The sequence below is a fragment of the Miniopterus natalensis genome, chromosome 20, assembly GCF_054644295.1.
Source record: "Miniopterus natalensis isolate mMinNat1 chromosome 20, mMinNat1.hap1, whole genome shotgun sequence".
In the NCBI taxonomy this organism is placed as follows: domain Eukaryota; kingdom Metazoa; phylum Chordata; class Mammalia; order Chiroptera; family Miniopteridae; genus Miniopterus; species Miniopterus natalensis.
In genome coordinates, this window is record NC_142100.1 from 27,281,899 (window position 1) to 27,299,950 (window position 18,052).

At 59.7% G+C, this 18,052-nt stretch overlaps 1 protein-coding gene across 1 annotated transcript in view; it reads right to left on the reverse strand.

Annotated features, from left to right (window-relative positions):
• Positions 1–18,052, reverse strand: part of RIMBP2 (RIMS binding protein 2) — a 50,625-nt gene that overhangs the window by 21,003 nt on the left and 11,570 nt on the right. The window contains exons 3-10 of the mRNA XM_087828679.1: positions 15,043–15,132; positions 13,047–13,169; positions 9,873–9,977; positions 5,279–5,329; positions 3,698–3,718; positions 1,169–1,373; positions 696–841; positions 219–295 (exon numbers count right to left, since the gene is read on the reverse strand). Coding sequence (XP_087684805.1) covers positions 219–295; positions 696–841; positions 1,169–1,373; positions 3,698–3,718; positions 5,279–5,329; positions 9,873–9,974 — 602 coding nt within the window. The 5' untranslated portion in view covers positions 9,975–9,977; positions 13,047–13,169; positions 15,043–15,132. The remainder of the gene's footprint in view (positions 1–218; positions 296–695; positions 842–1,168; positions 1,374–3,697; positions 3,719–5,278; positions 5,330–9,872; positions 9,978–13,046; positions 13,170–15,042; positions 15,133–18,052) is intronic.

The following is an 18,052-nucleotide window of genomic DNA, read 5'->3' on the forward strand; positions in this document are numbered from 1 at the left end:
AGGGTAGGGCCAAAATTCAGGCCTCCCGACCCCTGCCCTGTGCAGGTGTGACCACACCAGCCCCTCTGTGCCACAGGCCCGCAGCCGGAGAGCCTGCTCAGCCTCCTCTCGGGGCCTGGGAAGGGGGGTCCGCGGCTCACAGCATGTCCTTGACCCGTCGCCTCATCCGCCCCACGCCCCAGGCTCAGTCTCCTGGGGCAGGGAAGCGTGGTCCTCACCTGTAGCGGGCAACACACAGGTGCACCTTCCCCGAGTATCTCTGCTTGGGGGGGTTGGCATTCTGTTCATTGTCCATCTGTAGACACAATGACACTCGGTTATGAAGCTGTAGTCTCACATTTCATGAGGGGACACCCAGAAAACCCCTCCCACGTCCCTCAGGGCTCTGCAGCCTCAGGTGCCGGAGTTCCCGTGAGGCACTCACTGAGCCAGGCCCTGCGAGGGGCTCGGGGGGCAAAGACAGACAATGATTTGTGCTCTCTGCTCTCAAGGGAGCAGTCCACAAGGAGACACAGGCCCCTGCGCTCAGCGTTCAGGATGAGACGGCCAGGACGGCCATGGGGTAGAGGGCATGGGGCTCTTTCCTCCCAGGTCCCCACTCTGCTTCCCCGCTGTCCTGGAGTCTGCAGAGCACAAGGACTGTCCACTATCTCCCTCCTCGCCACACTCGGGCCCGCTCCCAGGACAGGACTCACGTCTGACTCAAATCTGCATCTTGGGCCTCCAGATCTGGACAGAAAGGTGGGCTTGATGGCCAGAGGCTCCGGCTTGTCACCGGGGAGTGAGAGGGGCCGGATGTAGTCACCAATCGCAGTGCGGTTTCCAAAGGAGCTGTCCTGACCTGGCCACGGACATCGAGATAGTTGGACAGAGATGAAATGATGAAGCGATCCGCCGTCGGGGCGCACAGCACTGTTCCCTCAGCCTGCTCTCAGCTGGCTTCGTGAGCCCCCAGGACTCGGCTCATCCAATAAATACGTCCTTTGCACCCGCTGTGTGCCCAGCGCCGCTGTGGGCATCGGGGGCACATGGTAGTGAACAGCGCAAGGCCCCTGCTCCCGAGACCTGTCGGCCTAGCGTTAAATTCACCAGCTGTGCGCGGCCCGCATGGGGGTCTCCGGCCCCCCTCCCCACCTCAGCCCAGGCTGCAGGGGCTCCAGGCACTCACCTGGCCCGATGGAGGGGGCCAGTCCGTTCATGAACTGCGGGAAAGGCTTGCTGGGGGACAAGGGGATGTCCAAGGAGGCCACGGAGGTGCTGCCCAGCAGGTCAATCTTGCCCGCGTGCTGCCGAAACTTCTCGAGGTCCCGAGACAGCAGGCTGAACTGCTCACTCTGCGCCCGGCACTTATCCTCCAGCTCCCGCACCTTGCACTGTGAGGGACGCGCGGGTCAGCAGGGCAGTGGGGTGGGGGACGTGGCGAGTGCACGTCTGTGCGTGTGTGGCCATGTATGTTGTGTCGTGTGTGCCTGCGTGTGGCTGGGGCCGCCCGCTCCGTTGGAATGGCATCTGATGAAACCAAGCTTTCCACGCAGCTCCCCTCCCGGGTGAACGCGGGAACCACAGGTGCCACAAAATCCCACCAACGCTCAGATCACCTCGCACCGTGGACTGTTCCAGGCTCTGTGCGCACCAGGCACTTTGCGGTTGAAATTTGGAGCCAGAGGTGGTGACACAGCCCAGACTTGGGGAGAGCTCAGCCGCTCACCCCCCACGGCACTTTCATCCTGGGGGGGCCCGGCCCTGGTCCTGCAGACCCTCAGAGGACACCTCGCTAGCAATGAAAGAGAAAGTCTATCTGCAGGATTGTCTAGCAGCCTGGCTGTGGTCTGCAAACACCTGGAGACATCTCAGGAACACGGGAGGATGGCGCCTCCCTCCGGGACTCAGGTCAGGGAAGGGGTTGCCTGGCCGCTCCCTCCTGTTCTCTCCGGTTCTTTCCCCAGTTCCGCCCTGGTGCATCCCACCCCCTCTGTGCCCTCCGGGGATGCGGCACCCCCGTGCCTGGCTGGGCAGCGAGGCAGGAGGGTGGGTGGAGCCAGGCCCCGGTGAGTCGGCCTGGCCACTGCGGGTCTACGGTGCTTTCCCGGCCCTGCGTCTCCCAGCCCGGCCGCCGGACACCCACGCACCCAGGCAGAGGGCGGCTGCTCAGAGGCGCTCAGCCTGACCGCCCGTGAACAGATGGCGCGTCATCGGGCAAGTGGCTGTAACTGGAACAGCAGCGGGGGCGTGCGGATTTGCGTGTGGTATTTATAAAAATGCAGAAAACAGCCAGAGCCCCGACGACCAGCGTCCTGCTCCCTCGGTTGCCCGGGGCCTGTCGCCCGCAAAGTGTGGCAGCAGCTCGAGGCCGCGGGAGCCCCCCCGTTTCCTCAGGGCCACCCCCAGTCGGGGCACCTCTCCCGGCCTGGCTCCTGCCCGCAGGCGTCACACACACAGAACCGCCCTGCCAGCCCGTCTGAGCAGGCTCTGAGCCCCAGGGCCCCGCGGGACACGCATGCTGACCCTGGAACGCGAGGGCGGCCACCACGGGAGAGCGGGGAGCGGAGCTGCCGTGGAAACGACCTCCGCACTGGGCAGCGTGCGGACTCGGCGCCCTCAGAACGAGTCTGCGCCGGCTCCCGTGACTGGTGCACTCCCTGAACCGTCCAGGGGAGCTCAGTGCATCCCAGCTGGTGGGTGCGGGGCACGAGGGTCCCCCTTCCTGTCGGGTGTGCGTTTTCCATGCAGGTGTCGTGTGGACAGATAAGCATGTCGGGATGGGACCCCAGGCCTCCCGTGCTGCCCTCGGGGAGCCGGCGAGGAGAGAAGGGGAGGCCTCCAGGGACAAAGATGGAGTCAAGGTTTGTCCTGGGCCGGCTGGGCCCCCAAACACAGGAGCAGGCGGGGCTTCCCTGGACCCCCCTCCTCCCTCCCAGCTGGGACGTGTGGGTTCCGGTTGTGAAGGCCATTCTGGAGGTGGGGACAGGGATCGCCCCCCGGTTCCTGGGAGAAAGAGAATCCCTGAGGGACACGGGCCGCAAGGCCTGGTGAGGTGTAAGCCCGTCTGATTGCTCCCCGTTCTCCGCGTGGACGGCTCCCTCACACTGACCGTCGCCTGCGTTGCCTCACAGACCCTGGGATTCAGATGTGGCAGCCACGTGACTGGCCCAGGCCAGTGGCCACAAGCACAGGTGACGCTGGTTCCGCAGCTGAGGCCCAGAAGCGAGGAGATGAGCCCCCCAAGCCACCTGCCTCACCGCAGACAGAGCTACAGCAGACACGGACACACAGGTGCAACGTTCAGGCCAGGTCTGAATTCCGGTGAGCGACCGACCCGGTCCTAGCCTCTCAGTCTCGGGGCTCTGGGTCACGCGGCTGGCCGTGGGTCGTCGGAATCCACCAAGCTGTTCCCCCAGCCTGAAAGTTACAGCCTCGGCACAAAACGGGAAACCAGCTCTCAGGGCCTGCTCGACTCTCCAGAGACCAGAACTGAGTGTCTCAGGACACAGATGAAATCGGACGCCTCCGGGGCTCCACAGGCAGCTCCTCCTCGAGGCCCCGGCGGGGGCCACCCCAGGGGCCCAGCGCCCTCTGGTGCATCGGGAGCTGCTGGATTGGGAAGGAGGGGGTTGAGCGGGCCCAGGGAGCGTGGCTGCCCCAGGCACTGGGAAGCGTCACCAAGCACACGGGGCGGGAACAGGCTTCCCTAAAGTACCTGCATGCTCTCCAAGGTGTTCTGGGCGAAGCAACAAGACACAATTACAGAAAGACGTGAATGAAAGAAGACATGGTTCCCAGCACCTGCACTGCCTGCCTGTTTTCCGACCAAAGCACATTACGGCCCCCACCGCGCGTCAAGGTGGGCATGCAGGCCACCAGCACGGGGTGTGGCCCCGGCAGGACCGTCACCGCGGCAGCTCGGACGGCAGTTAGGACAACAGACCATCAGCGCGGTGAGCTCCCGGTGACTGGAGAAGAGCAGCTAAGCCTGCAGCCAGCAGATGGTGCAAATTAAAGTGCGGGGGCGGTGCAGGTGCGGCCTGTGGTTTCTCTGGGAGATGGGGCCAGGGGACACCTGCGGTCATGCATCTTCCCACTTGCTATTCGTCACACTCGCTCCTCAGATATTCATTAGCTAATGGACGCTTTCAAAAGATCAATTTTAATATATATGATGGTAATGGCGGAACCTTTCCTGCGGGAGAAATAGACTTTACACGGCAGGGTAAGAGAGGCACAGATTCCGTCTTAAGTGGCTGCTACCTCCCTGGGGACAGGGACAAGATCATCTTAAAGAGGCAACCGCAGCCCCCATCTGGCGGTGGCAGGAAGGAAGAGGCCCCGCTGGCCTTTCTCCTGGACCGGAGGGGAGCCACGCCCTGGGGCTGTGCCTGGACTTCAGGGGTCGGCCTTGGGTGACCTCTGTCTCGGGTGCTGGAAGCCTGGCCTGCTCGTTAGGACCTGTTTACTATGCATGGAGGTTTCACGTGGGCACAGGCCTCTGGGACGAGCCCAGGAACTCCATCCAGTTCTGCCCGTCAGCTGGCTCCCCAGGGGGCTGGCGTCAGGCCGGGACCAGGGACAGAGGAGGGTCACTCCCGGCACAGTGCCCACCCTCACGCTGGTGGACTTGGTGCCTCTCCCCTGCCCAGCCCCCGCCATCGGGCGGCTGAGGAGGGCCACCTGCTGTGCTGGCTGAGGACCGGGCGGTGGCCGTGCTTCCGATGGTGCCCTGTGCTTCGATTCCCTCCGTCATCCTTTCTCTAAGTCTGCAAATGTTTCCCCAGATGCCAACTGCCAGGCGCTCCCCCAGGATCAGTGCTGCCCCTTGAAGATGTGCTCTGCGCGATTCCCTCGGCGGCAGGGCGCCACAGGCAGGTCCACCCGCCCTTCTCCCTGGGGGAAGTAGGCCCCTCGCCTGCCGGACTTGAGCCTGAGGGCGGGGGAGCTGGGGGCGGCTGCAGCCACCTTGCTGCCCGGAGGGGCCTCCACCTGACACCCAAAACTCCTTCCCGTGCGAGGCCCACCCCCCAGCTTTCCACCCACGAGGAGCCAGCACAGGCGAGAGGACCAGGCCTGAGCCCCGGCCGAGGGAAAACTGCGTCACGGTGGGAACTGCGGCGGCTCCTGTGGCACCGGCTGCCCGTGAGGAGGAGCCGGGAGGACCGCGCACGGCGCTCGGGACCCGTTCCCGTGGGCACTCGGCAAGCCCGGCCTGAGCGGCTGCGTCTGCTGGGCCGGACGGACCCTCCCTGAGCTCGGCCCCGCAAGGAGAGCCCACGGGCCGCCCGCTTACCTCTAGCAGCTGCACGGCACCTTCATGCTCCTTCTTAGCTTCAACCTGAGCCTTTTTGATGATAAAAAGACCAAAGTGAGTGGGAGAGCGTGGGATTCACGTCCAAGTTACCGGGGAGGAAGCCCCTGGCTTTCACCCCCTTAATAAGCCCCAGATCCTGAGCGGCTCTCCTGTTTCTCCCCCTCTGGGCAGCTGGGTCTGCCTCTGCTCTGAGCGCTCGGTGGGCGGGTGGGACTGGGGGCCTGAGGGGGCAGCCCCCGGTTCTGTTCCCGAGGCCAGGTCGCGCGCACGCGGCTGAGCCCGTAACAGCAGGACAGTTCTTCCCGAAGCCTCGGGTGGCACCATCCTGTCCCCAAATGTCCTTAACTGTTTGGAAACAAAACGCAGTCATTCGAACGTGACCCCGGAATAGCGGAAGGTCAACCGAGGTCACACAGGCCCTGAAGGGGAGGCCCCGAGGGGCGCCCTGAGCCTCCAACAGGACGGGTCAGCAGCTCCGCCTGTAACGGTGGCGGGTGGGGGGCACCATCTTCAAATTGGAGCAAAACCATCTGCTCCCAGAAGAAAAAATTCTACAAGTTTCACTAAAGAAACTTCTCGGGATGGCGGCTGCCGGGGCCAAATGAGAATTCCCCCAAAACCGAAACGCAACGTGGCTACGCCTTGTCCCCGCAGACCCCGAGCTCCGGGGGGAGGACGGGGTGTCTGCTGCATTTCCGCCCTCTTTTCCAGGAGGAGCCCCTGAAATCGCCGGGACCCAGCCCTCCCCTGTCCCGAGTACACGAGAGCAGTTCAGGCTCCAGTTAGTGTTGATGGGCGGAGTGTGCGACCAAAGTAAGAGACTCCGCCCGGGAATCCCGGGGCCCAGGGAGGCTCCGTCCCCGGGCGCGAGCCTGAGTGAAGGGGAGTCGGGGGCAGCTGCAGTCATCTTGCCACCAGGAGGGGCCCCGCAGGGAAGCCAAAAATGAAGCCAGGGCAGAGCAGAGCAGAGGTGGGAGAGGAACGCAGGCCGGGCGGCATTCGGGAGCCACCGATCGGCTGTGTCTGATGCCAGACGGGTGGGGCCTGGGTCTGGACACACCTGAAGCCACTCCCGGCTGTGTGTGCAACTAACGCCGTTTAGTGCGTGAATGAAGGCAAGGACTGTTGAGTGCGCTCTGTCCCCTGAAACCACGAGTCCTATTAAACACAACCATCGGCTGTCAAAGAACGTGACGCGTCCTGTGTCCAAGTCGGGGACACAGGAGCCCAGGGGGAGCCTGCGGTTGTATCTGAGGTGGGGAAGAGGCCGCACCGCGTCACGTTGACGTGTCCTGTCAAACCCGTTTCAGCGTCACAAACGTACCCGATGAAGCAGAGACCCGTTTGTAACAAGGGCTACCTCCTGACGCTAACGGGCGGCTGCCTCCCGAGACGCCGAACACTAATAGGGCGTTCACACGTTACATTCAGATTTGCATCTAGAGACCCCCGTTCCACGGAGCCACCACCCGGCCCAGCCACCTCCCTGGGTCTCTACCCAAAATATTTGAAAGCGTTTCCTCTCCAAGATAAAGGGCCCCCCGTGCTCATCGCAGCAACCAAAGTGCCCTCCGCTGGGTGACGCGGTGGTGCGTGTGCGCCACGGGACGGGACGTGACGCAAAAAGGAATGTCACCCCCGGTGACAACGGGGGTGGCGCTTGAGAGCATCACGCTAAGCAGGTCAGACGGGAAGAGAAAAGAAAAGACTGCCTGGTGTCACGCGTGGGACTCGAGCCAAAAGCTATGGACAAGCCACCAAACGCAGGCAGACACCAGCGGGTGTCACCAGAGGGGACGGGCCCGCACAGCGACGGGAGGCACACGGCGCAGCGTAGATGGTGGGACACAGGCTGCACGCCCGAAACTTGCTATACAACGTTATCAACCAAGGTCGTCCCAATAAATTTAATTTGAAACAAAGAGTTCTCGGTCTGCAGGAGAGTTTTCTCTCGGGCCTGGAAAACAGCGATTCAACCTCGAGCCAGCGAGCATCCTCCGAACAGCGTCTGCTTCTCGCTCGCAGGCGGCCGTGGGCCGGGGCAGGGAGCGTGTGCGGCCCACGCGGAACAGCGAGTGGGAAGAGGCCCGGGAGTCTGCGGCGTTCATTCAGATGCATCCCATTCTCACATTTTTCAAATGAGGCTTCTAAAAGCTCGGGAGGCGAGCAGAGCGCGGGGGTTAATTGCACCATTCTTGAATTCGGCTCGGTCTCCAAGCGCTTAAAACAGTTCCTTTCAAAGCAAAAGTGACGACACGTAACAACAGGGAAGAAAAAGACAAGCGAGCCGAGAACACGGGGGGATTATATAAATAACACCACCACTGCGCCCATCGGGGCAAAGACAGTTTCCAAATGGCAGGACGGGAGGAAGAAAACAGCAAAAAAAACCAGCCGAGCGGCTGCGAAAACTCAGCCAAGTTGGCAGCCACGACTCCGTTTCCGGCTTTGACGGAAAATCAGGAGATAGCGTTTGCAGGCTCCTCGCAAGCTGGGCCATGTGGGCAATCAGAGGAGATTGTTAAAATTAACAGTTAAAATTGGCAGCACTGACGTCGTGCAAAATCTCAGCGACGGTGCGAGTGAGGCTCGTCTCGGGGAAGCCGTGGCCGTCGTCTGGACACGGGCACCAGGGGAACTGTGTCCATCACTCATTTAAAGCCCCCTGAAGCCCTTGCCCTCACTCTCTCACTGCGCCCGGTGGCATTTTCATGACGGGACGACTTAATTCTTCATCTACTTGTCCGCTGTCCCTCCGTGAGGACGGAGGCCCGTCCCTGCCCGTCCCTGCTTCCAGCTCAGCCGCTGAGCAGCCCACGGCCGTTTGCTGAGTGAGCGAGCGAGTGATCCCGTCAGCAAGGGGCACAAGGCCGTCCCCCCGGGAACTCCGCCGAGAGCTCCCACCTTGTCCCCCCGAAACTCCGCCGAGAGCTCCCACCTCGCCCGCTCCAGCTCCGCCTTCTCCTAACCCTTCACGCCAGAGCCCGGGAGGTCACGGAGCCGCGCACTGGAGCGTCCTCTGTTCCTCTCCCTCTGCCCCCCACCGAGGATCAAGGTGTGTCCGAAACAGGGACAAGAAGACGCAGAGGAAAGGAAATCGGACGGCCCGCGGACCAGAGCGTGGGGCCGAGTGCCGGGGCTGGCGCCGGCGTGTTTGCCTTGGCGTCGGACGCTCGGTGAATAAAACTCCAGGCTCCACTGGGAGACGCCGATCTGCTGCCCTCGCCGGACAGCACTGCATTTCCGCACGCTTGTCGTCTGCCTCAGACACGCCAACCTGGGGGCGCGGCTTCCGGGTGCGGGGAGTGGGCCCGGGCACCAGGCAGCCGCCTCTGGGCACCCGAAGGCCCCTGAGCCCCTCGGGCGGAAATAAGAGTGATGCTGTGGCCTGTGTCACACAGGGTCCCTCTGGATAACATCTAACGGAATATTGCTTCTCGGTGGCCCGGCGCCTCGTGATGACAGAGAGTAAGGCTGAGACAGTCCCCATCGGCGCTGGCTTAATGAAATCCAGTCTTAATACAAGGTCTCGATAAACGATAGAGAAGCAGCACCCGGAGTTGTCCACCTGGCACAGCAGCCCCTGCAGGCGAGCCCTGGGTAGAAGCCGCTGATGGCGCCTCCCCCAGCAGCCAGCGGGCGAGCAGCTGTGTCCTTTATTTTGAGATCAGACCTGGTGAGGCTGTCGGAGGGGGGCAGGGGCTGCCCACATGCAGGACCCGGACCTGGGCCCCACCTAGATGGGCTCTGGCTGCGGGGCCGCTGTCCTGGGGGAGGGGCGCACAGGGGGCCCGAGACGCCAGGCCTTGGGAAGAACACGAGGTGAGGACTGTGCGCGGGACCCCAAGCCCCATGGCTCTGAGAGACTCTCACACGCATTTGGGGAGAGACGGGAGGACCATGGCGTTTAAAGGTCAGGCGGGACTTGATGGCTTAGCCCCCAGTCCTGTCACAGGGGCTGGGGGTGCACGTTCTGAACTGCCCAGCCCCCTCCTTCCTTCCCTCTGTCTCTGCCTCCCTCTGTGTCTCTGTCTCTTAATGAGACTACGCTATAAATATTCCCCTGAAACTTGATTTGCTCCCTTAATAACACACCATGTGACCTCCCCAGATAACAGACACCAACCAAAATTACTCAATGACGTCACACTGGTCCACGGTGTGGCAGTGCCAGGACGGGCCCACCGTGCCCTTGGATGGGCACGGACCTCAACCCGGTTTCCTTTTGAGCTGGTTCCTATGGTCCTTGCAGGCACATCCCAGGGTGGAAGTCGCAAGGCCGGAGCACACGCTTGTTTTCATTCCTGACCGGGGCTGTCAGGTGCTTGCCCCAAATGCCGGCCATCCAGTGTCCTTCCCCCACAGCCTCGCCAGCAACGGATGTGAGCGCTTTTTGGTAGCACAGGAACGAACTCAGGCCAGGTCAGGAGCAGGGAGAGAGCACCAGGGAGCACAAGACTCAGTCTCCCAGTCAGGGTCTGAAGCCTGGACAGAGGCCCGGTGGCAGCCAGCCGCCCCCTGGGCCCACTGCCGGCCCCTCCCTCGGCCCGCCCGAGGCCCCGCCTCCGCCTACCTTCTGCAGAAGGTCGATCTCCTGCTGCTTGGCGTTGAGAACAGCCAGGGCCTGCTCATGCTCCAACTCCAACTGCTGCCGCCTCTCAGCAGCCTCGCGCATGTGCTGTGGGGACGGGGCGAGGTCAGGGGGCGTGCTGGGCGCTGTGCCGGGTGGTGCCCTGTGCCCTGCGCCCTGTGCCCTGTGCCCTGTGTCGTGTGCCCTGTGCCCTGTGTCGTGTGCCCTGTGCCGTGTGCCCTGTGCCCTGCGTCGTGTGCCCTGTGCCCTGCGCCGTGTGCCCTGTGTCGTGTGCCCTGTGCCCTGTGCCCTGTGTCGTGTGCCCTGTGCCCTGCGCCGTGTGCCCTGTGCCATGCACAGAAGCCCCTCCCCAACTCCCCCGCACCCTTGTTGCTTCCCCAAGTTTTTTCCGAGGGTGGCAGACAATCAGGGGAAACCCTGGCCCTAGCGAGGCTTCCGCCCCGGTTTTTTCTTTTTTACACTTTAAATGCAAGAGCTACAGGTTCCCATACAAAGGTGAACATTCCTCTCTTTCCTTGTTTTGAAAAAATTCTGTCTCTTTTCTACATTTTTCCCCGGTGCCAGCCGAGGTTTCTCACTTTCTTCCCATGCAGTGGGCGTTGTCCCAAGCTCGTCACTGCCACAGGAGCCATAGTATTTGCCCAGGTCCCCCTCCTGCCTGGTCCCCAAATGCCACACTTCTCCTGGGAGGCAATTTGCATGTCACAGCGGCCACAGCCCTCCCCATCCTGCAGGTCCCTGAGTTCTCCCAAAGTGTCCAGAAACCCCTGCCTTTCACCCCAAGACAAACTCCCCTAAATTCCTAATATGTGGCTTCCACGTCCAACGACAAATATCTTCTCCACCAAGGGCACAGGTCGTGTGCCATGGGGACAGTTTTCATCTGAACAGCACCCGGATTACGCATCGAGCCACAGCGAAGCCACCGGCCTCCAGTGCTCCCCGGGGCCGGGTATATTTTTAAAGCAGAGCTATTTATAGCAGGACGCCGACGTCAACTTGAGCACTTCAGTAGCCTACAAGTGTCACCGAGCCGCTGCCCTGGGAGCGCGGAGAGGCAGGAGGGGACGGAACCATCTTAACATCAGACCCAAGGGGGATGTGTCTTCTGCTTGGACCTGCCCGGCCTGGGCAAAGTAATCAGGAAAAAGTCACTTCCCTTCACAGGAGTTACAGGGGTGGGGGAAGACAGATCGGAACCAGGGAGAGTGTGAGCCCCGCGGAGCCAGCCGGGCAGCCTCAGTGCCCCCGACAAGCCCCCTCAGAGGTGGACACGGAGCCCGAGCTTCCAGGGCAGAAACCCCGGGTCCTCCCTGGGCAGGTCTGGGCGACGCCGTCAGGTGTCTGCACCAGGCCCTTCGAGGGTTTTGCTGGAGGCTGAGCCCTAACCGAGAGCTCGGGGGGTTTTACTGGAGAGCGTGTCCCGCAGCAAAGAGGAGCTCAAAAGGCTAATTAAACCCTACGGGGACCGAGGGCAGGTTCCAGGTTTCGATCCCAGGGAGAGGAGGAGTCTGCACAGGCCCCAGGGGATGGGTGGAGGGGCTGCAGGTAAAGGCAGATTAATCGTCACAGTGGGAGCTACTTATTAATCCCAGATACTCAGCTGTTCATCACCACAAAATAAGCCTCAGCTTATCTGCATCCGAACTGACTAATCTGTTCATCTTGAGGACAAAACTCCTTTCTGAACACTGTTTCCTTTTGCTCGGAGTCATGAAATAGAAGGGGTTAAACTGAATTATTCAGAAACGGTTTTATACGCCTGGGTCAGATTCCAGATGCGGCACCGTGTGCAGAGACGTCCAAGTGGACAGACAACCAGAGGGGAAGCTTCCAAGGATCCGGCCGCAAACCCAGCGTCGCCCACCTGCGGCTGGACCGAGAGCTCGACAACCTCTCAAGGAGCGGACGGCCCTAATTAGTCACAACGTGTTTGAATTAAACAAAACTCTATCTTGAAGCGCCTCGCTCCAAGGTCTTACTGGAGAGGTCAGAAACGTGAAGGTAGGGGCTTCCTGGTGGTCAGCAGGGATGGGAGGGAACAAGTGTCTCCCCGGAACTGATTTCCAAGTAAGGTCAGTCTCAGGCCCTGGGTGGAGGGCCCTGGGCTGAGGTTCAGATGGGAGAGCGGTGGGCCCCTCAGTGCCCGTCGGAATACAGGGCCCTTCGCCACTCCAGCCAGGAGGAACGACTGGCCGGCAGGCGGGCAGGGGACTCAGAGGCTCCGAGGGGAGACCCCCACAGCGAGCTTGGCTCCCATTCGGGCCCAGCAGTGTGAGAACAGGGCTCCTTTATTTTTAAATTGAGAAAAAATTCACCCTCTCCACCTGTCCAGTGCGGTGGCCCTGGCACATGCACAAGGCCGTGCAATCATCACACTGACGCCAGAACATGCTCATCACCCCAAAAGAAACCCTGTGCCCTTTAGCAGTCACTCCCGTTTCCCACTCACCCCAGCCCTGACCACCCTCTAACCAACCGGCCTCCTTCCCCTCGGAGCCCCAGGACCCCCCCAAATATTACAGCTCGGAGGTAAAGTTGCTTCTGCAGAGGGGGGGCTGATGGGTGCCTTGCTTGGTGCTTGGACGGTAGGACCGGACGTGGTTGCTATTTTACTCCTTTATGTTTCAAGCTTTGTTCCCACAATGAGAATCCCATAAACTTTAAAACTCGAGGGGAAAAAGGCAAAGAATTCACTCAGCTCCACTCTGACATCAAGAGCAAGTCAGCCCACCACTGGCCATGAAGGGGGCCCCAGCCCTCAGAGGTGCAGGGGGCCTCCCGTTCCCGGTGCCCTGATAAAGCGGTTTTCTGACTTAGCAACGAAGGTCATTACACATCTGAGGAGCCCCCTGAATTCATGAAGTTTGAAAACCCAACGCAGACATCTCCGGTCTCCGGCTGAAGGCAGCCCGACTGCCTACCATCCCCCGCCCAGCTGTGTTTAACATCCGAAGAAATGGAAATGCATAATTGGTTTTACGGGATCGCTTCCAGAAACACTTGAATTTTGTCATTTATCGCTTTTTATACCACAAAAAGGGTAAAAACAGCCCCGAGAGCCCTGAATTTTGATGACGGCTTGGAAAAGAGTTTCAACTCCCTTCCGCTCAAGACCACACACGGGCCCCGCAGGCGGCAGCAGGGCTGGCCTACCTTTAGGACCTGTTCTAAGTTCTCCAGCTTGGCTTGCAGCTGGCGCTTCTGCCTCAGGGCCAAATCGCGTTCTCTGGTCACGAGGGTGAGCGCGTGGCGAAGCTGGGCATAGTCCGCTTTCACCTGCAAGGAGCGAGGAGGAGAGGAGGCCGTTTGCCATGCGGTGGGAGCCATGGGCACTCGCCCCCCCGCATCGGGCACTTCCTCCTTCGTTTCTCTCTGGAGCATGTTTCCCTCTGGCCACAGGGACTGGCTCGGAACTGGGGGGCGATTCAGCCTGGCCGATCAGTGCAGTCCCGGCCCCGGTGCAGTCACTGCAAGAGGGGCCACGTGGCCCAACCACTGCCATGGAGAACGGGGTGTGCACCTGTGCAGGAGCCTGGGTACAAACTCTCTCTTGCCCACTGGACTTGGAAAGTTGAGCACAAAAGGCTGCAGCTGAAGCGCCATTTCCCAGGATGAGGGAAGGACCCATTTGAGAGCAGAGCCAAGGAAACAGATGTGGCACCAAGAGCTGCAGAGGGGGGAGCACGACCCTGACGGCATCATCTCAGCGCCTAGATCAAGCTGCGCCTGAAGCTCATGTTTTCCGTTCCACTTACATGGGCCCATAGATTCCCTTGGCTTGCTTACACTAATTTGAATTGTGTTCTGTCCCTTTGAATTGAAAGTACTAAGAGTTACGAAAGTGTTACCCAGATTGTCCAGGATACTAATTCTTTTGTCTAAAAATGTCACCCATCTTGAGGGGTTGGGAAAAGGTGGAGGGGAGTAAATGGGGGATAAACAGCGATGGAAGGAGACCTGACTTGGGGTGGTAAACACAATCCAACATACAGATAACGTATTGTAGAGCTGTACAACTGAGACCTATATAATTTTATTAATCAATGTCACCCCAATAAATTCGATTAAAAAATACAAATAATAAATATATTAAAAAATAAATAGCCCAGCCGGCGTGGCTCAGCAGTTGAGCATCAACCTATGAACTAGGAGGTCACAGTTCAATTCTGTCAGGGCACATGCCAGGGTTGTGGGCTCGATCCCCAGTCGGGGGCGTGCAGGAGGCGGCCGATCGATGACTCTCTCATTATTGATGTTCCTATATCTTTTTCCCTCTCCCTTCCTCTCTTTGAAATCAATAAAAACATATCAACAATAAATAGGTGATAGATAGATAGATGATAGATAGATAGATAGATAGATAGATAGATAGATAGATAGATAGATGATAGATAGATAGATGATTTCACCCATCTTAAAAGTGGATAAAAATGGCAATAAGGCCCCATTAGAATTTGGCTGCTCTGATAACCTCGGGAGCCATGACCATTCTCGGACCACAGGCCCCAGAGCCGTGTTCAGCGCTGGTCCGGGAGGCGCCCTTCCCCTCAAGCTCTCCTGCGGCCTCTTCAGAACCGAGCAGGACGTCCCTGCTCTGAGAAGGTGCCTGGTTTTCCCCCCATACCTTTCATGTGAGCCAACCACAGACTCCGCTTCTTCCCCTCCTCCCCCAAACGTACAGCACAAATTGTGCTTCAACAATAGGCCACCCCGAAGCCTTGCTCTTCAGTCGCCCAAGTCCTTTCTGCCTCAAGCACTTTACGTACAGAGCTTTCCTTTAACCTGACAGTCTCTGAGCCACAGGAGAGGAAGGCGCCCTGGGCCTTCCCGCGTGGCACAGGGCTGTGGGAAGGCTGCTATTAAGAGGCCACGGGAAGGTCTGATTTGCAAGAGGATTTTAATGCCGTTTGCTACGGTGATGTGAACTCGGAAACAAATCCAAGTCCTCCGGGGGAACGTGCCTCGGCCCTGACTGCACAGGCTGTCCTCGTATCTGAGCCTCAACACCAGGGCACAGGCTCCCGTGACATCACGGGGCGTTTGCAGGCCCCACCCCAGGCCTTTTGGGCGCACAGCCGGAAGCAGCACTGTTGGTCACACGCCCCCCCCTGCCACCCCTCCCACGGGCCTGTCAACAGCGGTGAGTTACCTGGTCCAGCTGCCCGGCCCTTGCAGGGAGGCCCGCATGCTGGGGTCTCAGGCGAGGCGCTCCCCGGGCAGCATCCCCCTGTTCATTCTCCTAGGACAAAAGGAAAGGGCACTGTGAGGCCACACCAGCATTCGGAGACACGGAGGAGGGAGATCTGACTGGAGCCCCGGCCAGTGAGGCTCAGTTGGTTGGCACCAGCCCATGAGCCAAAAGGCAGCGTTTGACTCCGGGTCAGGGCACATGCCCGGGTCTCGGGCCCCATCACCCATCGGGCGTCCAGGAGGCAGCCACAACCAGAGTTTTGCTCTCACATTGATGTTTCTCTCTCTCTCTCTCCCTTCCTCTCTCTAAAAATCAATTTAAAAAGTAAAAAACATTATGCAGTAAGGCAATAGCGATGAGAAAAGGGAAAAGAAAGAATGTAGAAAAATTATACCAGGAAATCACAGTGACAGACCTGCCCATCGGCACCGAATCGATGTGCCGAGCTGCCAGCTGCTAGTGGGCAACGGAAAACTTACCAACTGAACTTTATTAGTGCAAAGAGTGAGGCTCCTGGGCCCTTCCGCAAGGAGCGCAGCAATGAGAGGTCTTTAAGCGTCTCTGCGAGAACATGTGCGCTTCCCGGGGACGATGCCTGTCTGGTTACAGAGGCCATTACTTCCTCGAGAGCCTCGGCAATCTGCTTTCTCCTTCCCACCCCGGGGCTCCTGTCACCCAGTTCAAATTCTGCATCAGGAAACGGAGTCATGCGAGCAATGGAAACGGGAACCCTGCAAACCGCCCGACAAGGCGGTCGGCTGAACACACTCGCAGTCGCGCTCCCGTTACGCGACGGGATCAGACTCTTCTTGATTTGGGGCCCTTAGGGGTTGCCTGGCTTCGGCGGTAATCTGTCCCCCAGCCCAACCCGATACTGGAGCCCCAACAGGGACATTTCCCTGCGTCTGCCCCGTTCAATACGGTAGCCACCAGCCACCTCTGGCTGTTAAATTTTAAATCTAAGTCCCGACACCAGGGACGAGCAAAGCAAGGCCGAGTTTTCATCACAAGTCGCCTTGCTGATCCTGCCAGTGTACCATAAAAATCAGTAGACACGTCGGTGATTAAAAAGTGTCCCCTCAGGCTTCGGCCTGCGCTGATCCCTGCACCCGATGAGAAGCGGGACCGTGTACCCGGGCGGCCGGGCCTGGGCCTGTCCAGGGTGCTGATTAGGAGACGCCCAGGCCCCTCCACCCGGCGGCAGCAGTTACCTCTGAGCCAACAGCACAGAGCTTCTCCGATTTGGGGAAAACACAGGAAAATAAAGGTCAACGTGTGTCTGGCTAGCTCCACACCAAAGAGGCATTTGATGGACCGTGATTGGCATTAAGATTATAATAATTAACGCTTACCGAACGCCTCTGCGTCAGCCGCTGGGTAAGCACGTGACCTACATTTTCTCTTTCACACCAACAACCGCCTTATAAGACAGGTATTGCTGTTATTACCCCAATTTTAACACGTAGAATTTGAAGCTTAGGGGTTAAATAACGACCGGGGTCACAGAGCCACCAGGCTGTACTTCTGGGCCCTGACTTCTGTCCCTCCCCAAACTGTAACCAGGATGGAGATGCTGCGTGGAAACTCCCCTTCGACTCCCGCAGTTGGCGGCGGGATCTGAGACTCCGGACGATGCGTGGGATTCAGGGGCTCCGGAGCTATGGGGTCACAGAAAAAGGCACAAGTGACTTCCAGGGTTTATGCTGAGCCTCCGAGGTTTACTCCACTTAATAAACTCCAGGAGCACGGAGGCAGCTCCGAGCCCACACCACAGCCTTTCACCTGAAAAATACACAACGTGGTAACGAACAAACACGTACAGATCTATTTCCCAGAAAAAATTTAATGTCTTAAAATTTAGCAGAGGACCTATCTCGGGGTGGGGGGTGGGCTGCTCAGCCAGCAGCCGCCCCCGACTTAGGGGGGAGCCTTTCTGACGTTTCCGTGACTCGACGGGAGGGTTTCTACCCGGAACAGCAGACACGGGAGCAGACCCGGGCCGTGAGCCGGACTCCGCACGGCCGGCGGGCCCAGCGGCTGTGCCCACCTGTGACCCGGGTCGGGCACCTGCGGGGTGTGGGCCCCGATCCCGGCAGGGGCGCAGCACACAGCCCGCCAATGACTCATCGCTGGCGTTTCTCTCTCTTTCCCTCTCCCTGAGATCAATAAAAACATATTTTTTTAAAAAAAGAGAAATTTATCTGAACTTTTTATTAATAACCTTTTCTGATTGACACAGTGATGCAGCCTCACTGTAGGAAACGTCTTAAAATGTAGAAAAGTACAAAATAAGAACTGAAAACCCACCGAAGCCGGGGACGCGCCGGAGCGTTTGATCTGAGCCAAGCGCGAACCTCGTTAGCGCCCGCGTCTTCTCTCTCCCTGACACCAACAAACGAGCCACTCGTGTCTAACAACCTTAGATTGTATCCAATTACTTCAAAGCCACCCTCCGAGAAACAGGGAGCTTTATCCGCCAGAAACGGTAATTCTACGAAATCCTCGGGAGAGCGGGGCTTTGTCTGCAAGAACGGAAACCACGTGGAGCAGCTGACGGACCAGGACAGCCCCGAGCGCCCGGCCTGAAGCCGGGGCCCCACCCACGTGTGCCGGCCTCCAACTCCGCACAAGCTGGATGCAGACGGGCGCAGAGGGCCCAGCGTGACCCTCAGGGGGGCTTCCTCGCGAATCTCGCTGGGGAGAAAGAAACCCCTCCCGTCGGCCACCCGGGGCCCTCGGCTCTCACTGGTCGTGTCCCGCCCGGGGCCGGACCCTCCGAGGAGCACCACCGGCAGCAGGGTGCCTCCCTGCCTGGGAAGAGCCCTGGGAAAAAACTGGGCCTCTGTTTGGTGGGAATAAGGGACAGCGGGTGTCACTAGGCGGCCAAGTGTCCTCCCCTTCCTGTGGGCCCTGCCCGCGCCGGACAGCTTGTCAGGACCCCGCGGGGCACAGTGAGAGCGAAGGAGAC